Below are 20,869 nucleotides of genomic sequence, written 5' to 3'. Positions count from 1 at the left end.
GAAGCTTTATAATTCTTTATAATTATATAAAAATATTATAAAACATTAAACACTTAAAAAAAGGACAATACGACAACAATCTCAACATCAACCCTAGGGTTTCGATAGTGTAATTTTGATTCCTCGGGGTTTTCCCAGGACGATGAAGCCTTGAATTGTTGGCCTACTTTTTCATTTGAGTGGACACAAAGTTGGACATGACGGCGCCGATAGAAAATGGGCTTTGGCAAGAAAAACAACAATGTCGTCTCTCCATTGATTTTTAATTTTTGTTTTTTAACATATAATGTTTTGTTATAAACTTTTTAATTTAAATGTGATTGTTTAAATCTTAGATTAGATTTCATTCTTGTTATTATTTTCTCTATGGACTTGTATTCCTTGGGGATGAATGATTTATTTTCTCCCATATTACTATAAATAAAGGCACTACGTAGAGGATAACACATCTCTACATTCTTCTACACAACCTAACAAACACATCTCTCTCTCCAATCCCTCTCTCTGCTGCCGGCTCCCCTTCCTTGGTCAAATAAAATAGGCTACAACACGTTATCAGCATGCTCATGCCGCTGAGCTTAGGAATCTAACGTGGAAGTTTTCTCCATCAAACCAATTCATCCAATATCATCACGCAATCAGATTCTTCCAAAACAACGGTTTTTATCTCAATATTTTGGCAACCCTGATAGAATGAACATTTACCATAATACATGACCAAATTTTACGTTTTTCGAATTTTAGATTCTACATAAATTGTGTATGCATTATATCCATAATTGTTGAATTATGTGAATTTGATATTGCCATGAATTGCGTCAAATATATGTCCATGCATTAAATTATTGAACTCAATATGCATGCAATTGAATTTTATAATCTAAAAAAAAATAAATAAAATTACGAAGTGCTAGGGTTCTTCGAACCCCACAATCTGAGGCACAAACCCGAGTTGTTAGCCTAGGGCTGCAGCCTATATGGTTGAGCCGCGCCGAGTCGCGAGACCGCAAGCAGGAGCCCTTGGCTCCGAGTTTGAAAACCCATAAACCCCAACATCTTCTATGACGTCTTCACCATCACAAGTGGGCCTACAACCTAACCTTGACCTTGGGTCACTGTCCCGACGGCCTGAAGCTCGTCCACTGATGTAGATTAACCGAGATTCCTTCAAATCTCGTCGGATATTATTTGAAATTCCTATTTGAATTTCTAAGGTTTTGGTTGAAACGTTGAGATTCATCCATCTCCATTCATATTCGTGATTCCTGTTGCCTCATGAACTTGCCCCGAGAATTTTTGTCCCAAAACACGACCACCTGAAACGGCGAAGCTAGTTTTCTTCCCCGATGAGCTCACCCAGGTACGCTTGGGGTGTTTTTGGTCCCAACTCGAGCCCAATTGGGCCTTGGTTTTCTCGGCCTGAAAGAAATTTTTTTTTTCTTCTTCTTAGGTTTGCTTGAAGCAACCCAAACCTTTAGCTCAGCCCAAATTCGACACCAACATGTAGGGCTATGGTTTCCTCGTGCATGTTACCACACCTAATCCCAGCCCGTAGTTGGTGAATCGATGCACATGTACCGTGATGTATAGGATTGTGTCCCCCAGGAACATAGACGCTGCGAAGCAGTAGAGTACTTTTCTGCATAGGACATACAGTCATAGCCTGCTCATCGCCGTACTAGATCAGAGCTCGTTTGGGCCTCTGTCTTTGGGCTTGCACTTGTAGCCCCTTTTTTGTGATGCTGGGCCAACCTGCATGCTAGGCCCATGCCCATTCCAGCCTAAGTTTGGGCCTGGACCTCACAGTGCAAATTTACTCAGCCCACTCGTGGGCTTTGGTCCAAGTTTTTGGGCCCTAAGTTTTAATTGCCTAATTTTTTTTAGGCCCAATGGGTTTTATAATTTTTTTTCACCCAACTTTAAATTTTGCCCGAAGTCCAAATAATTACTTCAATTATAATTACAGACCTGAAGTTCTATTTGTATATTTTCTCATAGTTCTGTATATATATTTGCATTTGCCTACAAAAACATATGAACTTGAAGTTCATAATTATTTCGAAACCTGAAGTTTCTAGAAACATGCCTTGTTTGAAAACCTGAAGTTTTCTTTAAAAACATCACCCATGAAACCTAAAGTTTTTTCATGTGAATTTTAACCAATACATGTCTATTAGAACCTGAATGTTCTCTTCCTATGTGAATGGATTGATATTTTTCTCCATTACACTGATCACATCTTGTCCTTTATTTTGTGATAGGAACATGTCGAATTTGAACAAACTTGACTTCACCTCTTTAGAGGTCTCTGGAAGGAACTACCTCAAGTGGGTCCAATATGTGGAGCTTCACCTCACTACAAAGAATTTACGTCCCGCTATTGAAGATGATACGGAAAACCTGGTTAGTGAAGTTGAGAAAGCCACTGCCATGATCTTCATCCGAAGACATATTCATAATGTACTACAAAACCGAGTACCTTACTGAGGAGGATCCACAAGCACTATAGGTTGTTTTGGCTGATCAATTTGATCACCAAAATGACATCTTCTTGCCTGAAGCAAGACATGACTGGCATCATTTATGTCTATGAATGAATATAATTTTGAAGTTTGTCGAATCCAATCACTTCTCAAGTTTTGTAACAAAATTTTAACCGAAGAAGATCTCATGGAGATACCTATTCGACTTTCTTTGCTACTACTTTTTTCCTGCAACAACAATATATAGCTCAGAAGTTCACTAAGTTTTAGATTTGATCTCTGTTTTACTTCTCGCTGAAAAGCAGAATCAGCTGTTCATGAAAAATCATCAAGCTTAACCTACTGGGGTGATTGATGTGCCTGAAGCACACTATAGCACGAACCAATGCTCAGCTAGAAGCCACCTCGACAAGGTTAACAGAGCCAATGCCTATCTAAATGAGGAAACAAAGCCCAGAAGCGCCCTAACCTTGCTCCCAAGGCTCCAAACTTTAAGAATAAAGGGAAAGCACCTAAAACGATAGATGTAGACATGTGCTATCGTTGTGGTTCAAAGAACCATTGGTCCCGTATTTGCCGAGCTCCCCAAAAGGTTGTAGCTGAATATCATTCTCGTTGTAAAAAGTTTGAATCAAACTTTGTGCAAGTGGACGAACTGGAGAGAACCAAGATGGAGGTTTCTGACTTTCAAGAGGCCGTTACCCCTATGGAAGATTAGAATCTTAGATATAAACTATTTTCTAGTTGAAATTTAGACATTAGGGCCAAATTCCACCTAATGGCTAAACCCCCTTGTGTTTTTGGTTAACTTTGAACAATTTTCCTTTATGTTTGGATTATTTGTTGGTGATTTGTTTTTTGGATATTAATTTTAATTAATATCCGTCCTTGAATACTTAAAATTATTTTGAATGGATATTTGTTTTAAAGAACTTTTATGATTGTGACTGATTCAAATTAATTTTCATTATAGGTATGAGTAGTGTTGACGCTAGTTGTTTGGCATATAGTGGAACCACACGAATCGTTTTATGTGAATGCATTTATTTCACTAACTTCTTACCTAAGAATGCACTTCTGACAATCCTCTCAGGATCATCCAACCTGATCGAAAGATATAGTTAGACACGTATAATATTGTCTAATGGTACAATTTTGACCATTGATGAGGCATTTTATTCTTCGTGTTCCGAAAGAACGTTGTTGAGCTTTAAGGACATTAGAGGTAATAATTACCATGCTGAAACCTATGTAGAAAATGGAGTTAAATTTATATGCATAACTTCCTACGAATATGACTAAAAGCATATTCTAGAAAAGATGGAGCGTATCCTGAGTGGTCTGTATACTACAACCATATGCCCCATAAAGAGCCACTATGTGGCAGACCCTAACTCTGGGACTACACACAAATTACACTTTGGCATGATCATTTGTGACACCCTGAACAAACAACGATATACCGTATCCTATCACACGAGCATCCACTAACCTGAAGTTTACATTCGATTCAAGGAATTGCATGTCAAACCTACTCCATGGGAAAACTTATTATTAAGCCTTCTTATGACCAGATTCGTTCAAATCCTCCTATTTTTTCTACAAAGGATTTAGGGGCACATTTGTGGAATGATTCACCCTCCATGCGAACATTGAGATATTTTATGGTTTTGGTTTACGCATCCACACATTGGTCACACATGTGCTTGTTGTCCACAAGGAACGTTGTATTCTCTAAATTGTTGGCTCAGGTTATCAAGCTTAGGGCTCACCACCCTAATTCTCCGATCAAATCTATTCGATTGGATAATGCTGGAGAATTCACATCTAAAACTTTTGATGACTATTGCATGTCAGTTGGGGTTGAAGTTGAACATCTTGTACCCCATGTTCACACCCAGAACAGTCTGGCAGAGGCATTCATTAAGCACTTACAAATGAGTACTCGATTGTTGGTCATACGTACCAAGCTCCAGATTGTTGTTTGGGGCCATGCAATATTGCACGTAGCCATGTTGGTCTGCTTGAGCCCTGTTTTGACCCAACCATATAGCATAATTCAGTTGGTTACCGGATACGAACCCGACATATCGTATTTGCGCATTTTTGGTTGTGCGGTCTACGTGTCGATTTTGCCGCCATTACGTACAAAAATGAGACCTCAGCGAAGGATGAGAATCTATGTCAGATATGATTCTCCTTCGATTATTCGTTACTTACAACCTTTGATAAGCAATTTATTTACCGCTCGTTTCATGGATTGTCACTTCTATGAGATAGTCTTCCTGTTATTAGGGAGAGATAAGAACGTCAACGTTCTTGAAGAATGACACAAATTATCGTGGATGACTCCCACTTTGTCTCATTTAGATCCCTGCACCACTTAGTTTGAAACTGAAGCGCAACGCATATTAGATCTACGTAGGGGAGATAACACATCCTCTACCTTCTTCTACACAAACCCTAAAAACACATCTCTCTCTGCCGCCGGCTCCCTTTCCCTTTTTCAAATAAAATAGGCTACAACATGTTTTAATTTGATGTCTTTTTTTCTATATATTTATAAAGATTTTCTTATTCAACAAAAATTTGAGCTTTTCTTTAATTACAAGGTTAAATTAGTAAATTTATATGCTTATTTTATTTTATTTTTTTTACTTAAGGGGTTATATGAAAGGAAACTAAAACCTGAGAGGGTGTTAATATAATGTCTTAAACATGAAGTAAGTTTTGTGAAAACTCGATACCCTTCAGTGGGTGTGTGACATCCCACATCGCCCAGGGGAGTGATCCTATTGTAAGATCCCACATTGCCCAGGGGAGTGATCCTTAAATGTATATTCCCATCCTTACCTAGCATGAGGCCTTTTGGGAACTCATTGGCTTTGGGTTCCATCGGAATTCTGAAGTTAAGCGAGAAGAGGGCTAGAGCAATCCCATGATGGGTGACCCACTGGGAAGTTGCTCGTGAGTTCCTAAAAACAAAACCGTGAGGGAATGGTAAGCTCAAAGCAGACAATATCGTGCTACGGTGGTGGAGCGAGCCTGGGAAGGGATCCGCCCGAGTCGGGATGTGACAATTGGTATCAGAGCCTAACTCTGACTGTGGTGTGCCGACGAGGACGTCGGGCCCCTAAAGGGGGTGGATTGTAAGATCCCACATCGTCCAGGGGAGTGATCCTTAAATGTATATTCCCATCTTTACCTAGCACGAGGCCTTTTGGGAACTCACTAGCTTTGGGTTCCATCAGAACTCCGAAGTTAAACGAGAAGAGGGTTAGAACAATCCCATGATGGGTGACCCACTGGGAAGTTGCTCGTGAGTTCCCAAAAACAAAACTGTAAGGTATCGTTTGGTATGTAGACGGGACGGGACATGACGGAACGGAACAGAGCAGGAGCAAAGATGCCCTTGGATGGAAACAAGGAGGAAGAAGAAGGAGACGGAGATGTTATAATTTTGTGTTCCACGGATGTGGAACAAGTCGTTCCATGGGGGTGAGGCGGAACGAAAATTCACCCAAAACTTGTCCCGTGGAACGGCTCGTTCTACCTGTTTTAGGCGCACCAAACGTGAGACGGAACGCCTTGTCCTACTCTGTTCCTTCCCGTCCTACGTACCAAACGATACCTAAGGGAATGGTAAGCCCAAAACGGACAATATCGTGCTACGGTGGTGAAGCGGGCCCGAAAAGTGGTCCCCCTCGGGCTGGGATGTGACAAGGTGTTAGGGTAAATAACCCAAAATATATTTATATCCATATTCGAGTTTTGCATACATCGAATATATATGTTTTCATTTTCGGACAGCGTATCATGTTGTATTGCTAGATTTTCAATTTAGGTTGACAGGGTCATATAGATATAGTTACCTTTTGGCCCCATTACAATAAATTCCCCAAAATACAACCGTTAGGTCGGTAGGATCATGCCACTTGTAACCTTCAGCAAGTGAAGAAAATCAACGACAGCCAATAAATTAAACGTACGTGACCATATCATATTGCCACGCATAAGGGGCTTTGCTCTTGCAACGGTAAGATAAGCCCTCGTTTGCCCTTATAAGTAAGCCATTCTTTGTAACTCATCCCCTCACCAGCTTCAGTTTCCATTCCCTCTCTATCTTGCTCCTCGATCTCTCTCTAAAAAATCTCTGCCTTTTTCTTCCTAAATTGCAGATCTTCGTTGGTGTTTGTGCATCTCAATTGCATCGCTTTCATATATTTGAAATATACATATATATAGTCACAGTATATATATTTGATCTGTTCTTTTCGTTTGGATCTTATTGATTAATTCTCCTCTCATGGAGTTTGGGAGATTTGTTTGGATTCAGATCTTGTTCTTTTCGCTGTGTTTGTGTTTGTGTTCAACTACACAAGGATACAAATTCTATGTTGGTGGGAGAGATGGGTGGGTGTTGAACCCTTCTGAGAACTACAACCACTGGGCTGAGAGGAACAGGTTCAATGTCAATGACAATCTATGTAACATCTCTTTCTTCTCTCTCTCTCTCGATCTCTCTCTCTCAATATTTTCTCTGAGGGTTTTTTCCGTCTGATCCATCTGATGTTGTTTTTGTTAGCGAAAAATAATTTTCAGATCGTGTCTCACAATTTTGATGATTTTCGTCATTTGAATATAAGCATCATTGTGTGAAAACGACAATGTCGTTTTAGACATAAGCATAATACCAGCACATAAAACATGAAAAATCTAATTATTATTGGTTCACAACATCAAACACATAAAACATGAAAAAAATTAAATAATAGGGAAAATATATGGAAGAGATCCTAAATTTCAGTTTTTTTTCTCTTTTTATCCGCCCTATATTTTAGGTCAAATTTTGTTGCTAATTTTTGTTTCCTCATGCCACGTGCACACATATACAGATTTCAAGTACCAGAAAGGGTCAGACTCAGTGCTCGTCGTGAACAAAGACGACTACTTCAACTGCAACACCCAAAACCCTATTCAGAAACTCGACGGTGGCGACTCAGACTTCACCTTTGACAGGTCTGGAGCTTTCTATTTCATCAGTGGTCAAAATGGTAATTGTGCAAAGGGTCAGAAGCTTCTTGTTACTGTCCTCGCCCCGAGGCACCCCAAGCGACCAGTCCTCCCTCCTCCTCCTACTAGCCCCACCCCTACAGCTCCTGGCCCTAGCCCTACCACCCCTACAGCTCCTGCCTATCCTCCCGCTACGTCTCCTCAGCAGCCCTACCAGCCTCCTGCGGCATCCCCACCACAAGGGCCAGGGCTACCACCAGCTGCAGGCCCAGTCTCTCCATCACCCCCACCTGTGATTACAAACCCTCCTCCATCTGCATCACCAGGCCCATGGTCATCACAACCGTCACCGTCGCCATCAACCTCCCCGGTACCAGCTGCCGGCCCAGTCTCCCCATCACCATCACCTGCGATTACAAACCCTCCTCCAGCTGCCTCACCAGGCCCATGGTCATCACAACCGTCACCATCGCCGTCAACAAATCCGGTGTCAGCTCCCTCAATGACAACATCTCCGGTGCCAGCTCCGTCGTCAGGCTATACTCCAAGCACTTCTCCGCCCTCACCGCCCCCGGAGGGGCTCGCACCTACCCCTTCTGGCGTGCCTGAGGGGCCCACACCTACTCCGTCAAACGAGCCTGCTGGCCCCACACCTCCGGGAACTGTTACTTCTCCGCCGCCAGGGTCCGAGGAGTCGACTGCGCCGAAGCCGTCAAATAATGGAGCGTTACGTGGTGTAACGGCTCCTTCGAGTGTGTTGGTGTCTTTGGCTGTTCTTCTGGTCAGTGTGGCTCTCTCATGAAACGGATTTGTGCAGGGTTGAAACACGGGGGAATAAATAAATAAAGTTAGTGCAAGGTGTTTTTTTCTTTTCTTTCAGTTTGATGATTTATTAGGGGCTGTTTTGTTAATTAGTTAATTTTCTTTCATTTTTCATTTTCTATCTTAGAACTCAAGAGGGAATTGTTTCGGTCGGGAATTAATTCGTATTTGTTTTCTAGTTAAATCTGAGATATTATTTTGGTTTTGTTTTCTTTACTTCAAGTAAAACTTGATCAATTCATTCTCTACATAACCTTATTGTTAATTTCCATATTCAATATTTTCTTTGACTCCAGTGATGCAAATGACTTGGTGATTTAAATTTGAAAAGGAGCATGCACCACATAAATTGAAGAATTAATGTTCATCTTTTCAAGGGATAATATTTGACTCTTTACATAACGTTACGATTGGAACAATTTGTTTTATTTATTATTTTATAAATATTATTCTAAAAAAATTATTCAATTTGAAGACGTTTAGAGATGATTCCTTGAACTTATTTGATTCGTATTTATGTTTAAAAGCTTTACAAATTAAAAAAAAAATTATATAGATATGACATTTGATTACACAATGATAAAGTGAATAAAAGGCTTGAATTATGATAAAGTGAATAAAAGGCTTGAATTATGACATTTATATAGAAAAATAGCTTCTTACATGTACAAAGTCAAATAATGTCTAAGGGTTCAAATGAAAATGACCTCACACGTCCAATGAAGACCAGCACTGTTATTTTTTATTTTATTTTATGTTGATGTTGTAAGTAAGATCTAAATACTTTATTATGATAATTATATTAAATACATATATCAACATAAATAATATCTGACCGATAGATAATGATCTAATTATAGCATGGTAGTCACTGCGAACGTAATTGTGGTTTTCGATTAGATTAGGGCTGGTTTGGTATTGTTGTGCTTTGAAAAAAAGCTACTTCTGCTGTGCTGTGAGAATAAGCAGCTGTGAAATAAAGCAGCAGAGTGTTTGGTAAACTTTTTTGTAAAAGTGGTTTTGAAAAAAAAAAAGCAGTATTAGAGTGTTTGGTAAACTTTTATGTAAAACATATGTGAAAAAAAACCGGTTTTTCAAAGCTGGGTTTTGCAGCTTCTTGTTTTTGGCTTTTTTTCATCCAAAACTGTGAAAAAAAGTTGAAGCTGAGTGTTTACCAAACACAAAAATAGCTCCCAGCTTTTTTTGATAGCAGCTTTTTTCAGAATCACCTCAGTACCAAACCAGGTAAGTCGGTGGGTTGAACCGCATGAATACTGGCCACATGCATTTTCAGTGTCAAAATTCCCCACCACATGCATAAATAGTAGTGAAAATTGAAGAATTTACGTAAAATGGATTTCAATTTGACCATACACAGTGACCGACTACATGTATTGAAATTAAACATGTTTATTTGGTCAACGTGATAATGCTTGAGGTGAAATTTTTTTGGGAGGTATAAATAGTTAATTGGGACGTGAATTTCTCTGATCATTAAATCTTTACATTCTTTTAGTACTTTCCTTGTATATAATTTGTATACATTTGAAACGAAATTGCGTGTGTTAATTAAAATAGGATATTACGGACTGAAGTTCGTAATTTTAGATTTAGGGCTCATTTAGGAGTGTTTTTAAAGTAACTAAAAACGTTTTTGGTGAAAATATTTTTGGTATCAATCCTTAGCAAAAATATAAATGCATCTTCGAAAAGCTTTTAAAGTAATTCCTGCAAGAAGCAACAGTTATGTGATGCCTCTTGATAACTGTTGCTTAACTATTGCTTCTTGAAGGAAGCACTTCAAGTTCTTTTGAAACCCAAAACGTTTTCTCTAAAAGCACTTACAATCATTTTAAATGCACTTCCAAACAAGCCCCTAGTTTGCAAAGATTTCTCTGGGGTCAAATTCTTTTGGATATGTATTTGTAATATCCTTTTTCTGTAAATGAAATATTGTACTCTTCTTGAAAAGGAAAAGCTTTGTATACAGTGTGGTTTGGTTCATCACGAATTGACCAAAAAACAGAAAACAAAAGACCAAAACAATATGGTTTGGTTGGTTTTTCAATTTCATTTCTTAATTTTATACTAGATCGTAGTGCAAAGTGACTAATTTTCTTGATGTTAGAAACCAAATTTACATGAACTAGGGTTTAGGGTTTATGTCGCTAGGTATTCTACTTAATTTTCTATAATGCTTCAGAGTATCAGATATTTTGGACTTCTTAATCGTGAAATCTTTTTTCAATTTCATAAAAACCAATATCTAACAGATTAAAAGTCCAGCATAGTCTATACTCCGAGCACCATAAAATTTTTGTTATGTGATTAATTGCAAGTATCTCAGACGAATAGCTTCAAGGACTTTTCTAACCAGCCAGGAGGAGGAATGGGACCTGTCAAACATTACTCGAGCAGTACTCATTTCATACTGGTTTTCGTCCCTACAATTGTCATTGAGGGCATTTTTCATATGAATATGTGTGGCCATGGATGTTGAGACTACTGAACCTCAACCATTGACTGGAAGCTTTGCTTAGCTTTTACATTATAATTCATTTAGAGCAATAAATCAGTGACCTTTCAGTCGTGGAAAATCAATAAATGTTGCACAATTGGACGTGTCATAAATAATTGTCCTCATCACATTATCATATATTTTGTAGAATTTGACACCTTCTTTCTTCTATAGTAAATTAAATAAAAGTCCTAAAAATTTGGGTGTATTTAATTAATCAGGAATTTAAATGTATAAAAAAGTCTAGGTATGCGTCGCGTTTTGATTTTATAAATTTTTAAAAAGTGCTGGATTTAGAGAGCTTCATAGTGTATTTTAGTCTTTAACAAAATCAACTTCTCCCCCTATAAGTTTGAGGGAATTTGCTTGAAGTATACATTATATGTAACTCCATGAAAATTCTTTACAATCCAGTTGAATACTATCTTATATATAAAACATGATAATATTGTATGAAACTTGTAGGTCTGTTGATTACGATTTACTACCCAACTTTTAATATCGATCGTTTTTAATATTTTTTTTAACTAAATACTTTAGCATTAGATGGTCATTAAACTAAAACATGATCTGAAAACTTCTTATTTATCTATGTAATTAAATCAATAACTTAGAAAAATAAGAAATCTAAATTATCCTTCTTCTGCTTAAGGCCTTAGAACATACATTATCCTAACTTGGGCTTTCATTTTCATGGAATAGAGAGGTGATACGTGATTCATTTGCTTTTGCAATGTGTCGGCAAGAACTACAGAGAGATGTGATGGGTAGGGTAATGCTATATATATGTCCTTTGTCTATGTAGAGATGGCAACTAATGACGGTCCATGCATATGACATCTGGGAAGCTGAGTGATGTCAAATGCTTCTGTTCAACAAATATTAATAAAGCTTCAAAATTGTGTATTTGAGTATATTTTTATTTGTATTGAAATTGGATTAATAATAAGACCTTAGATATTGTTTGATGTTTAATATTGGATTAGATTGAATATTTCATTAGATTAATGTGTGTTGAAGAAGAAATAAAGATTAAATTGGATGTGTCACTAGATTAATGTATGTTTAGACAAGAAATAAATGTTGACTTTTGAATTTTGTCCAAACTGAAGATAGAACACATACAAAATTCAAGCGAATGAGATTAGTCGAGTGGTCTTTTTTTTAGCAGAATAATTCATGAAGGAAGAAGAGAGTCTAGTTGTCCTTTTGTTGAAATTAGATTAGGGTTAGGAACTTAATGTGAATGTAAACTTTTACCTGAAAGAGGATGCCACGCACGGTTCTCAAGTTAACTAATTAACATGTGTGTGTTATGACTCATAACTCCCTTAATTTGCATTATAAGATCAATCATGATTCCTAACCACAGATTAGTACTCAATCCGTGTGAAATTTCTTTTCTTTAGGAAATGGGGTTGATTGGATAGTCCAGTCTACAACTTTGCCGTCAGATCCTAAACCCTAAACCCTACATATGTTGTATGACCAATATAATTTGATCATACCCTTGATATATTAGTGATCCTTTCCTAATGTTTGAGCTTTTGATCCTAGCAATTGTCTAACATAATAATATCATCGCCTCCTTTGCACAATATATCGAGTTCGATCTCCGTCTCCCATCTCTTTGTTAGTATGTTTGCATAGTTTAGGGTGAGACTATGCTCAACTCTCTCTCTCCCACCGTTATGCCTCTTCAATGTAAAATGAGCAATCGAGGATGTAAGTTTGATATACGTTATTGGCCGGTTCCCTAACAACTTGAGTTTTTGGGCTAGTTATACTTTGCACTCCTATAATGCATATTTTGAAACCAGTAACAAGCACGTCTGTCAAAAGTTATTCTTTTGTTAGCCGCAAGATAGAAAATATCTATTGTAAAACCAAATTTGGTTTTGAGTGAATCATATTTGCCTGTTTGTCGATAATATTTTTGCTCACCACCCTTAAGTGATGGGATGCTCACCACCATATTTAATATTTATCACTGTTTGATGAATTTAAGTTTTGAGATCTGTGTAATGAATGGACTTAAATCTCAAAATTTCAATTTAAGGAAACTAATGAAATGTCTAAAAAAAAACTTTTGTTTTAATGAAAAATAACAAATAAAGGTGTAGTGAATAGTATCAGGAAAAGGTAAAAATGTGGTTTTTCGTTAAAATTGAATAGTACCCTGAGTGTTTCGTTAAAATTCCCTTAAATTTATCCTATGATAACAAATAAGATGGTGAATTAAAATGTCATCATATTCTGAACACCTTGCTAAAATGTTGGGACCGAACTTGATGTGTTTCAGTTGCTCATACCTTAAGCAACCTTCCTTCATTCAACATAGATAAAATACTATTTACGAAATAAATTTTCAGTTTTAGAGGAACCGTGAAAACCTTGGCCAAAAAGAAAACAGTACAAGTCAAGACGCCTAATGCACACGACACGTGGATACAGTGACTTGTTCTGCTCTTGACAGTTACCGGAGAGCGACAAAGAAACGAGAAACCGCTTAATCATACAACGTGTCTATCTAATCATGCACGGATACATTATCATTGTGAAATTTCGTATCAATGATACAATGTTATAGATAAAAACTTACATAGAGTAACGTGTTATTAAAAAGAAACATCACAGTATACTAATATATGGAAGTTGCTCTCCTACAACGAAGAGAAAACTCTTGCGTATGAGAACCCGTATGCAGCACCTCACAAACAAAATGTCGGCCTGCATGGTGGGATGCATATATAAAAAGGCCCGTTTTTGTGTGAGATGTTCGTATGCTAGAATTTCTCCACAACAGGCTCATTCTTGTAATTAGTTTGTTGTTTCCATTGATCCAAATATGTTAGAAGAGTAAGAATTCAACATTCGCCAATGACCATTTGGTCTAAGTGACACTCAATCTCCGATGAGGTCTCGAGTTCAATCTCATGGACAATAGTGGATAAAAGAAAACAAATACACTGAACTTTGCTCATCATAGATAAAAGGCTTATAAATTTCGGGATGCACCGTCAATCTGACAATAGGCTACGCTAGTCATTTGCTCCTCATTTACATCAATCGATCTCCCAATAGCCTCAAAAAAGGAATAGATGAAGCTGAGAGTTACAAGGGAAATAAACTAATAAAGAGGGCAGTGTAGCGACAAAAAAATACAAAATGAAAAGAACAAGAGGCGATCTGTGGTGCTTTCCGGGTACAAAAATGGCTGAAATATCATCAAAAGAACCACCATCTCCATTGTCGGGTCCTCTGCAAGGCATGAGACAGAGTTACAGTATTGTCGGATACATAGATGTATACATCGGCATAAGGTGAAACCTCAATTTTAAAAACTACGTTTTTCATAGATCAAAACCAATGCAGCATGAAAACAATGTGTTGAAAGTGAAACATGTGGTCCTAAGGTTCACCACCCGTGAACTAAGGTTGACAAAAGCTAATATGTAGAAAGCACTTTCTTCAATTTGTATGGAAACCCAAGTAAGATTCCAGCAGGATCTTAGACCTTTCATTTTACAGTTGGGATACCAACGGACTTGATAGTAAAGGGTGCTGATACTGTGATTAGTTGAGGCAAAATAGCTTTTCACCAGTATTTAAACAGACTGCCGAACCATAAAGTTCTAAATGGAGCTATCTAATGGATGTTCAATAATGAAGAGAAGCCTAAATCAAGCATTACAAAACACGGAAAGCATCGTCCAAATAACACAAAGTTTGGACACGCAAGACTTCGTTAAATTTTGTATACGATTCCAGTACTACATGTCACAGTCAATTTTAACACTTCTATTACAATCTAAAGTCTAACTCGATTTTTATTTGAGAGTCGGATTGTAGCTAAATATAAGACACAAAATCAATCGCTATGATGCATTACACCACAAGGCATGCTTCGTTTAGAGACCAAAAATCTTAAAGATGATGAGTCAGTACTGAAACAGCATGAAGTTGAGCATCATAAGCTGACAACAAATAGGGAAACTGGAAATATTCTGGAAAGAATATCCGAGTAGTAGGGCATTAGTATTCTTCCTCCTTTCTTGCTTGGATAATAGGATACTAGGATTCATCAAATAAAGCATTTTTGTCATTTTTTTTGTAATTTATACTCAGAATCAATGCTCGCCAATAGCTAATAAAAGAGTGAAAAGGGAAAAGTGGTAAAACCTTCTGATTCTGATCTGGTGATTGTCATATAATGGGCTGGGAGAGGGTCGTCCCACCGTCAATATTCTGCATGTACGGTCGTACCTTCTCCTTCAACATCTCATTCAACTGACCATCAAAATGGATATATAATGTCATTGCTCTGAAAAACAATGGTTCATGGCTAAAAATGATCACAGGAAAAGATGGCCTTCATAGTTGTTGTTATGTGCCTCTCATATGAAATTTTAACTATGATATTCTATATGCTTCATTTCCTATACGTTTACTAAACTCATTAAGAAATAGGAAGGGCAAAGCAGGCTGTTCGTTTTTTTAGCTACATAACATTGTTAAGTTACTAACCCTTTCTTGACGCCATCTAGTCTCCCACTGCGCATCCAAAATTTTGTCACCTAATTCTCTTTAAGCATTTAGAAAAACAGTCATTTCACAGAATTTTTCAGGGTTTTTGAGGTCCTCCTTGCTCCAAGAAGATGCATTCAACGGAAGGTCCAGTTCCTGCTATTGCTCTGCTGTTAGTTCATAATTATCCGAAGTACAGTGAGCATCTTCCTTTTTCTGCCTGGTACATTCAATACTTAGAGTAATATTATAGATTGAAGATAGATTGCTTACACCCCAATTTTGTGGCCTTGGTGGAGGATCAAGTTTCATGACTTCTGTTTCAAGGGCCTTCTTCGCTTTATAGTAAGGGATATTTTTCACAATAACAGGATCTTCCTTGGCTCGACAGGATCTATAGAGATCAAGGTCTATCAATGATGAGCAAATTTATATCAAATATCTTTCTCAAGAAACATATTACAAAAAATTGCAGAAACAATGCACTCTTAAAAATGTATGAGAGTTCGATTATCAACATATGAATCCAGTTTTTGAACAAATGGAAATGTTATGAAGCAGATGGAACACAAATGTTCCCTCAGTAAGAACAAAATTCACAATAGAATAATCACTGTTATATGACATTAAGAGCTGAAGCTTACATTAAGGTTTTTTTCTTCTAAAAATAAGAAAAGAAAGAGTTGTTAAAGAGAGACCAAAAGGCCAATAGTGGAACCTTAAATTTGTTTCCAATAAACTTTTCGAGAGATGAAGTGGATTTTTTCAACTAAAAATACAAATACGAAAAAACCAAGCTCGTTAGCTGAATGTTCCACAGAAGTGGTTATTATGCACAGAAATTTTCTTACTTCGTGCAACTGCTCCCAGCCAGGTTTTCGCTTGACCACCACATCACGAAGTTGATCATACCACATAGATTCCTAAACCAAGAATAACAAAGTAACAAGGAAATAGATGAATAGATAATTAGACTAAGGTAACCAACGTTAATCTCACATTTCTCTTATATTGTTCTAATATCTTTAGAGTACAATACATTGGGATGTTGCCGTCACAATATGTAAGAAACAACATAAAAGCAAGGCTGTGCATAACTTTTGATGCAGTATTTATAAATTGTGAACCTTGTATTGCCACCAAATTTTTTTCTTGACATCATCATCGAAGTCGAATCCCCCCACAACCTGAGGCAAGGTAAACAGCCAAAATGCAGCAATGCTGGGATATTTCATGTTGTGAACTATGTACTGAAACAATTAACAAGATCGTTAATAGGAATTCAGATAAAAACAAAACTTAGAAACTAAAATCTCACAAGAGTAAATAAATTTCCTTGGTTTGTGGTTTATTATTATAATGCTTGGGAATATGGAGCTGTAATTCCTTGATAGTTCCTTGACAACGAAATCATTATCATTCAAAAGTTTATAGATCCAATGCTAGACTGACTATCTTCAAACCCAAAGCATCTCCTCTAGCAAGGCCATGCCCACAACAGTCACCAAATTTCACTCTTTCGGCAGACTAAACTATAAGCGAAACTTTTATCGCTGCAGCCAGAGTGCCTATATTTAAAAAAAGTTTGACTCTATTAACTGTATTCAGATTAAAGAAGATATTCCTATTATCCTTTAGAAGCCAAAAAGAATTGAAGAAATGAGATACCGTTGTTTAATAATCAAACTGTGTCTCCAATGTTGAAAATAAATGAGTTCATATTGTGTCCGGGGCCTCATTTGTTGGATTAGGGAGGACTGCAGAAGGGAAAAGTCCCATTGTGTTCCCAAGAACGTATGCCCTAAGTCTTGGTCTTTCCGAGAGAGGAGTGGTGGGAGGAAAATCGCTTCTTGAAGTCATAAACTTAGATGGGAGCTTGTTATAAAATTCTCTTGCTAGTAATTACACTTGTCAAAACAAATATTTTCCCACTAAAGGTAATAGCAGATGGCATAGGGAAAAATTGATACTAGCCTCATAGGGGTAGTCCATCTTCCTCAAAACATTGTAGGCTTTCCATGGAGGCTCCATGATCTGTGAGGAAAAATAAAATGGACCTATGAGGATGGAAGCATCATTAAGAATGAATTCATGAAATACGAGAACATGATTATATAATGCAAAAACTCTTTAAACTCAACTTTGAAAAGATAAATAAAACAAAGTAACATGGCTAGAGCTTTTTGATTCTTAACAAGTTAAATGGATATAGATTGTATGATTTGTGTCATCGTACTAAACTAATTCCTTTTGAATGATTGACACAGGTTTGCTTGAAATAACACACGGCCCTTCTGAAACGTATTAAAGCAACTCCAAATATTACAACACTAAATCAACTAATGTATTGAGAACTCTACGAGTAATTGGAACTATCAATTGCTGAGGCAAGTTCACACATTAGTGTTGAATTATGCATTGCAGTGAAAGTGAAGATCTAGTTGGAACATTCAGAGTTTCAGATCAATGTAAGACATAAAACAATATAATTTCAAGCTTTATAAAACCAAAAATAGCTCACATCGTCTGCTGAGATTCTGACTTGTAATTTGCCCTTGCACTCCGTACAGTCCATCACACCCTGCAATACAACATAAATTTCGTGTCAAGTTTATGACCGCAGATCTTCAGTTATGTGAGATGGTAACCCACATCATTTGGATAAAATTACTGATTATGAGTATGATATAGTGTTAAATATATGTAAATAAGTCAACTTTACAGGGGGCCAAAAGGTTTACCGTGCCATCACGGTTGGGCACTCTTTAGATGGCAATGGCGCATCAAGATTTATGGCGGATGGAAGGTGAACCAACTCAGCCCGATTATCAGCAATGGCATCTGCAATACATTCAGCTGTTGCTTTCTCTTCACTGCATAAAGATTCACGGAGAAATAAAACAAATGAAGATAATATCATGTTGGTGGTTGAATAAAGGACTGACTGCATGATAATATTTATAAACAAATACCATTAAATAGACGAAACATACTACAAACAAAAGATTAAAATAAAATGTTCAACTAATCCAGCCTTAACTACCAACCTCGATTGTCTGAAACTATGGTAACAAGGAGAAAGAGTGAAGCAGAGCTGTATGTAGTTTCAAAAAGCATATTGCAACATGTTAATTTGTTTCTGAAATGCTATTAACGCCCACTTTTAGTCAAACAGAAGAGACTTTTTAAGAAATATTTGCCTAGAAATATAATAAATTCCAGCATTCAAATGGACTCTATTTTTAGAATGACAGCCATAGTTTAGTTTTGAGGGACTATACTATGAGACCCATAAGGAGCAGTAAAATCTTCTTATCGGGTTCATATCACAGATTTTGGCAACAGACTGGAGATTTTTTAGCCCATTCTGGGACTCAGTAGACATAAGTTATTCAAAATTATAGCACAACTTACAATTTTTTCCAACATATGTTTGGCTAGTTAAGACTTCAAGAATAATAGTTGTTGAATCATGCATCCTACAGCTCCATTTTTACATAAATATCTTTTCACTTTGTAACAAATAGGAGCACATTATAACTCATAGAGTTACCTGTTTTCCAGACATAGAGGTCAAAATCTAAACGAAAGAAAGTCTACCTTCTCAGGGTGTAATTCTTCACTTGGTATTGCACCCTCCCTGATCCTCTGCACATGGTACACCGCAATGCCTGCCAACCATTGCAGGTTCCACAGTTCCTGCACTTCAAGATTGCAGTTAAGAAATCATCCAACTTCTATAAACCATGAACCTAGTAATGTCATCAAGTTCACCAAGGAAAAATTCACAGCTAAGATTCTTTTACACCTAATTTGGCAGCTTAGAGAGAAACCATCATTAGTACCATGGTTTAAAAATATTAATATACACATAAAATGTTCTACATTGTTGTGTGCAAATTACTAGTGAATGATAGAGAATGATAACTAGCACAACAAAAGTAGTACATTACAAAATTATAGAAAGGCAGCACCTTTGTACAATAATACATATAAGTTTCATTTTCCACTTAGTTTAACATGTTTTCCGTTAGTTGATCAACTACACACACACAGACACACAAACATATATATACACACACACACACGAATATATACATGGATATATATAGTGCAACTACAAACGATTACAGTGCTAGACACTGTAATATCAAGCATAGAAAATAAACATAACTAAAGATAAGGACCACCGTGAAAATTGAACGGATAAATTACCTTTGGCATATCACCTTCTTTCCCATCTCTAATGCTATGTCATAAGTCCCTAAAGTAGCAACTGCCTGAAGCATGAAGAAAACCCAAACAGAATACACCACTTAGAATTATGCAAGTTCCCAAGAATAGTAGCACCACCACATAACCTACTTGACTAAACTACAAATGCAATTCAACTTGCCATTCACCAATTGATTCTACATTCGCTGCCACAAAAATTCACACAAACCCCAATCACAATTGAACAAAAACCGATCTACCCAATTTTTCAAATGACACAAACCTCCCAAAATAACTGTTAATTTCTACCAAAATCCAGTCTTTATACCCGAAAACTCGGAAAACACCAAAAACACCTATGCATATACCTAGTAACCCACAGAACGCAGTTAAAAATCCCACTAAAAAGTTAAAAAGCAGCTAAATTATCAAACTTTACAGAGACAGAAAAATTCCCAAGTGATAAAATTTGCGGATACAAGAGCTCACAAAGATTGACATGTAAGATAGCTTGGAAACCAACTCGGGAACGCCAAAGCCACGTTGAGCAGAGCCGGCAATGTCGAAAGCAAGAGTGAAAGGAGCGAGGACAAGCTTGACAGGGAACTCGAAAATGTCAATGAGCTGCTGGCCATATTTTTCTGTGAATATTTTGTATTGAAAGTCAGCGAACTTCTTGACGTTCTTCAGCGTACGGCCTTTGCCTGACATGGTTGGATGAGGGAGGGACGGATGGATATTTGGTTTTGTAATTTGAAGAGGTTGATTTTTGGTTAGAATTGGATGATGTACCGCACACTGGGAGGAAAGAAAGATGTTATCTAGGATATGTATATAATCTCATGCACTGCGGTTAATGTCTCTACATAACCACAACCAAACGACCCACTATTACTTTTTGATATTATGACACGATAAGTCAATAATAATTTAGTTCGAACTTGAGGCCTATTATTTATATTGATGAAGTAGACGATTAAGTTAAGTCATACAATGTGTTAATTATAATAATATAGTAAACTAGTTATTTATGGAAGTCGAACCTAAGATTTAATTTTGAATACAATAATATGATAAACCATCACTCTAAATAGAAGCCTCTACCTAGTCATAAAAGGTTTCGGTCCTAGCTTGGAACAATTATATATAGAAATAAACTCTATATTGTAATAAGTTATAGTTCTCTTAGTCTCCGGATCTTCTTCTCCAAAACCTAGGAATTAAGTGATTCGGACCTTTAAAATTTGATTCTACAATAAAAAATTAATATAGTTTTTAAAAGTATTTATTA

General features: G+C 36.9%; 1 protein-coding gene and 1 pseudogene across 1 annotated transcript; one reads left to right on the top strand and one right to left on the bottom strand.

Annotated features, from left to right (window-relative positions):
- Positions 1 to 6,587: 6,587 nt before the first annotated feature.
- Positions 6,588 to 8,613, top strand: LOC137716330 (early nodulin-like protein 2). Its single transcript, XM_068455769.1, has 2 exons — positions 6,588 to 6,970; positions 7,379 to 8,613. The coding sequence occupies exons 1-2, from the start codon at positions 6,790 to 6,792 to the stop codon at positions 8,296 to 8,298; spliced, it is 1,101 nt and encodes a 366-aa protein (XP_068311870.1). The 5' UTR covers positions 6,588 to 6,789; the 3' UTR covers positions 8,299 to 8,613.
- Positions 8,614 to 13,801: 5,188 nt separating this feature from the next.
- Positions 13,802 to 20,343, bottom strand: LOC137716527 (uncharacterized; annotated as a pseudogene).
- Positions 20,344 to 20,869: the final 526 nt, after the last annotated feature.

Source organism: Pyrus communis, chromosome 14 (genome assembly GCF_963583255.1).
Source record: "Pyrus communis chromosome 14, drPyrComm1.1, whole genome shotgun sequence".
In the NCBI taxonomy this organism is placed as follows: domain Eukaryota; kingdom Viridiplantae; phylum Streptophyta; class Magnoliopsida; order Rosales; family Rosaceae; genus Pyrus; species Pyrus communis.
The sequence above is the reverse complement of the archived record's forward strand: the minus strand, read 5'-3'. Positions and strand labels throughout refer to the sequence as shown.

Bases quoted from the DNA above. Each gene is read 5' to 3' on its own strand.
- LOC137716330 (XM_068455769.1), top strand. From the start codon at position 6,790: ATGGAGTTTGGGAGATTTGTTTGGATTCAGATCTTGTTCTTTTCGCTG. The intron at 6,971-7,378 runs GTAACATCTCTT...ACACATATACAG, and splicing joins CAATGTCAATGACAATCTAT to ATTTCAAGTACCAGAAAGGG.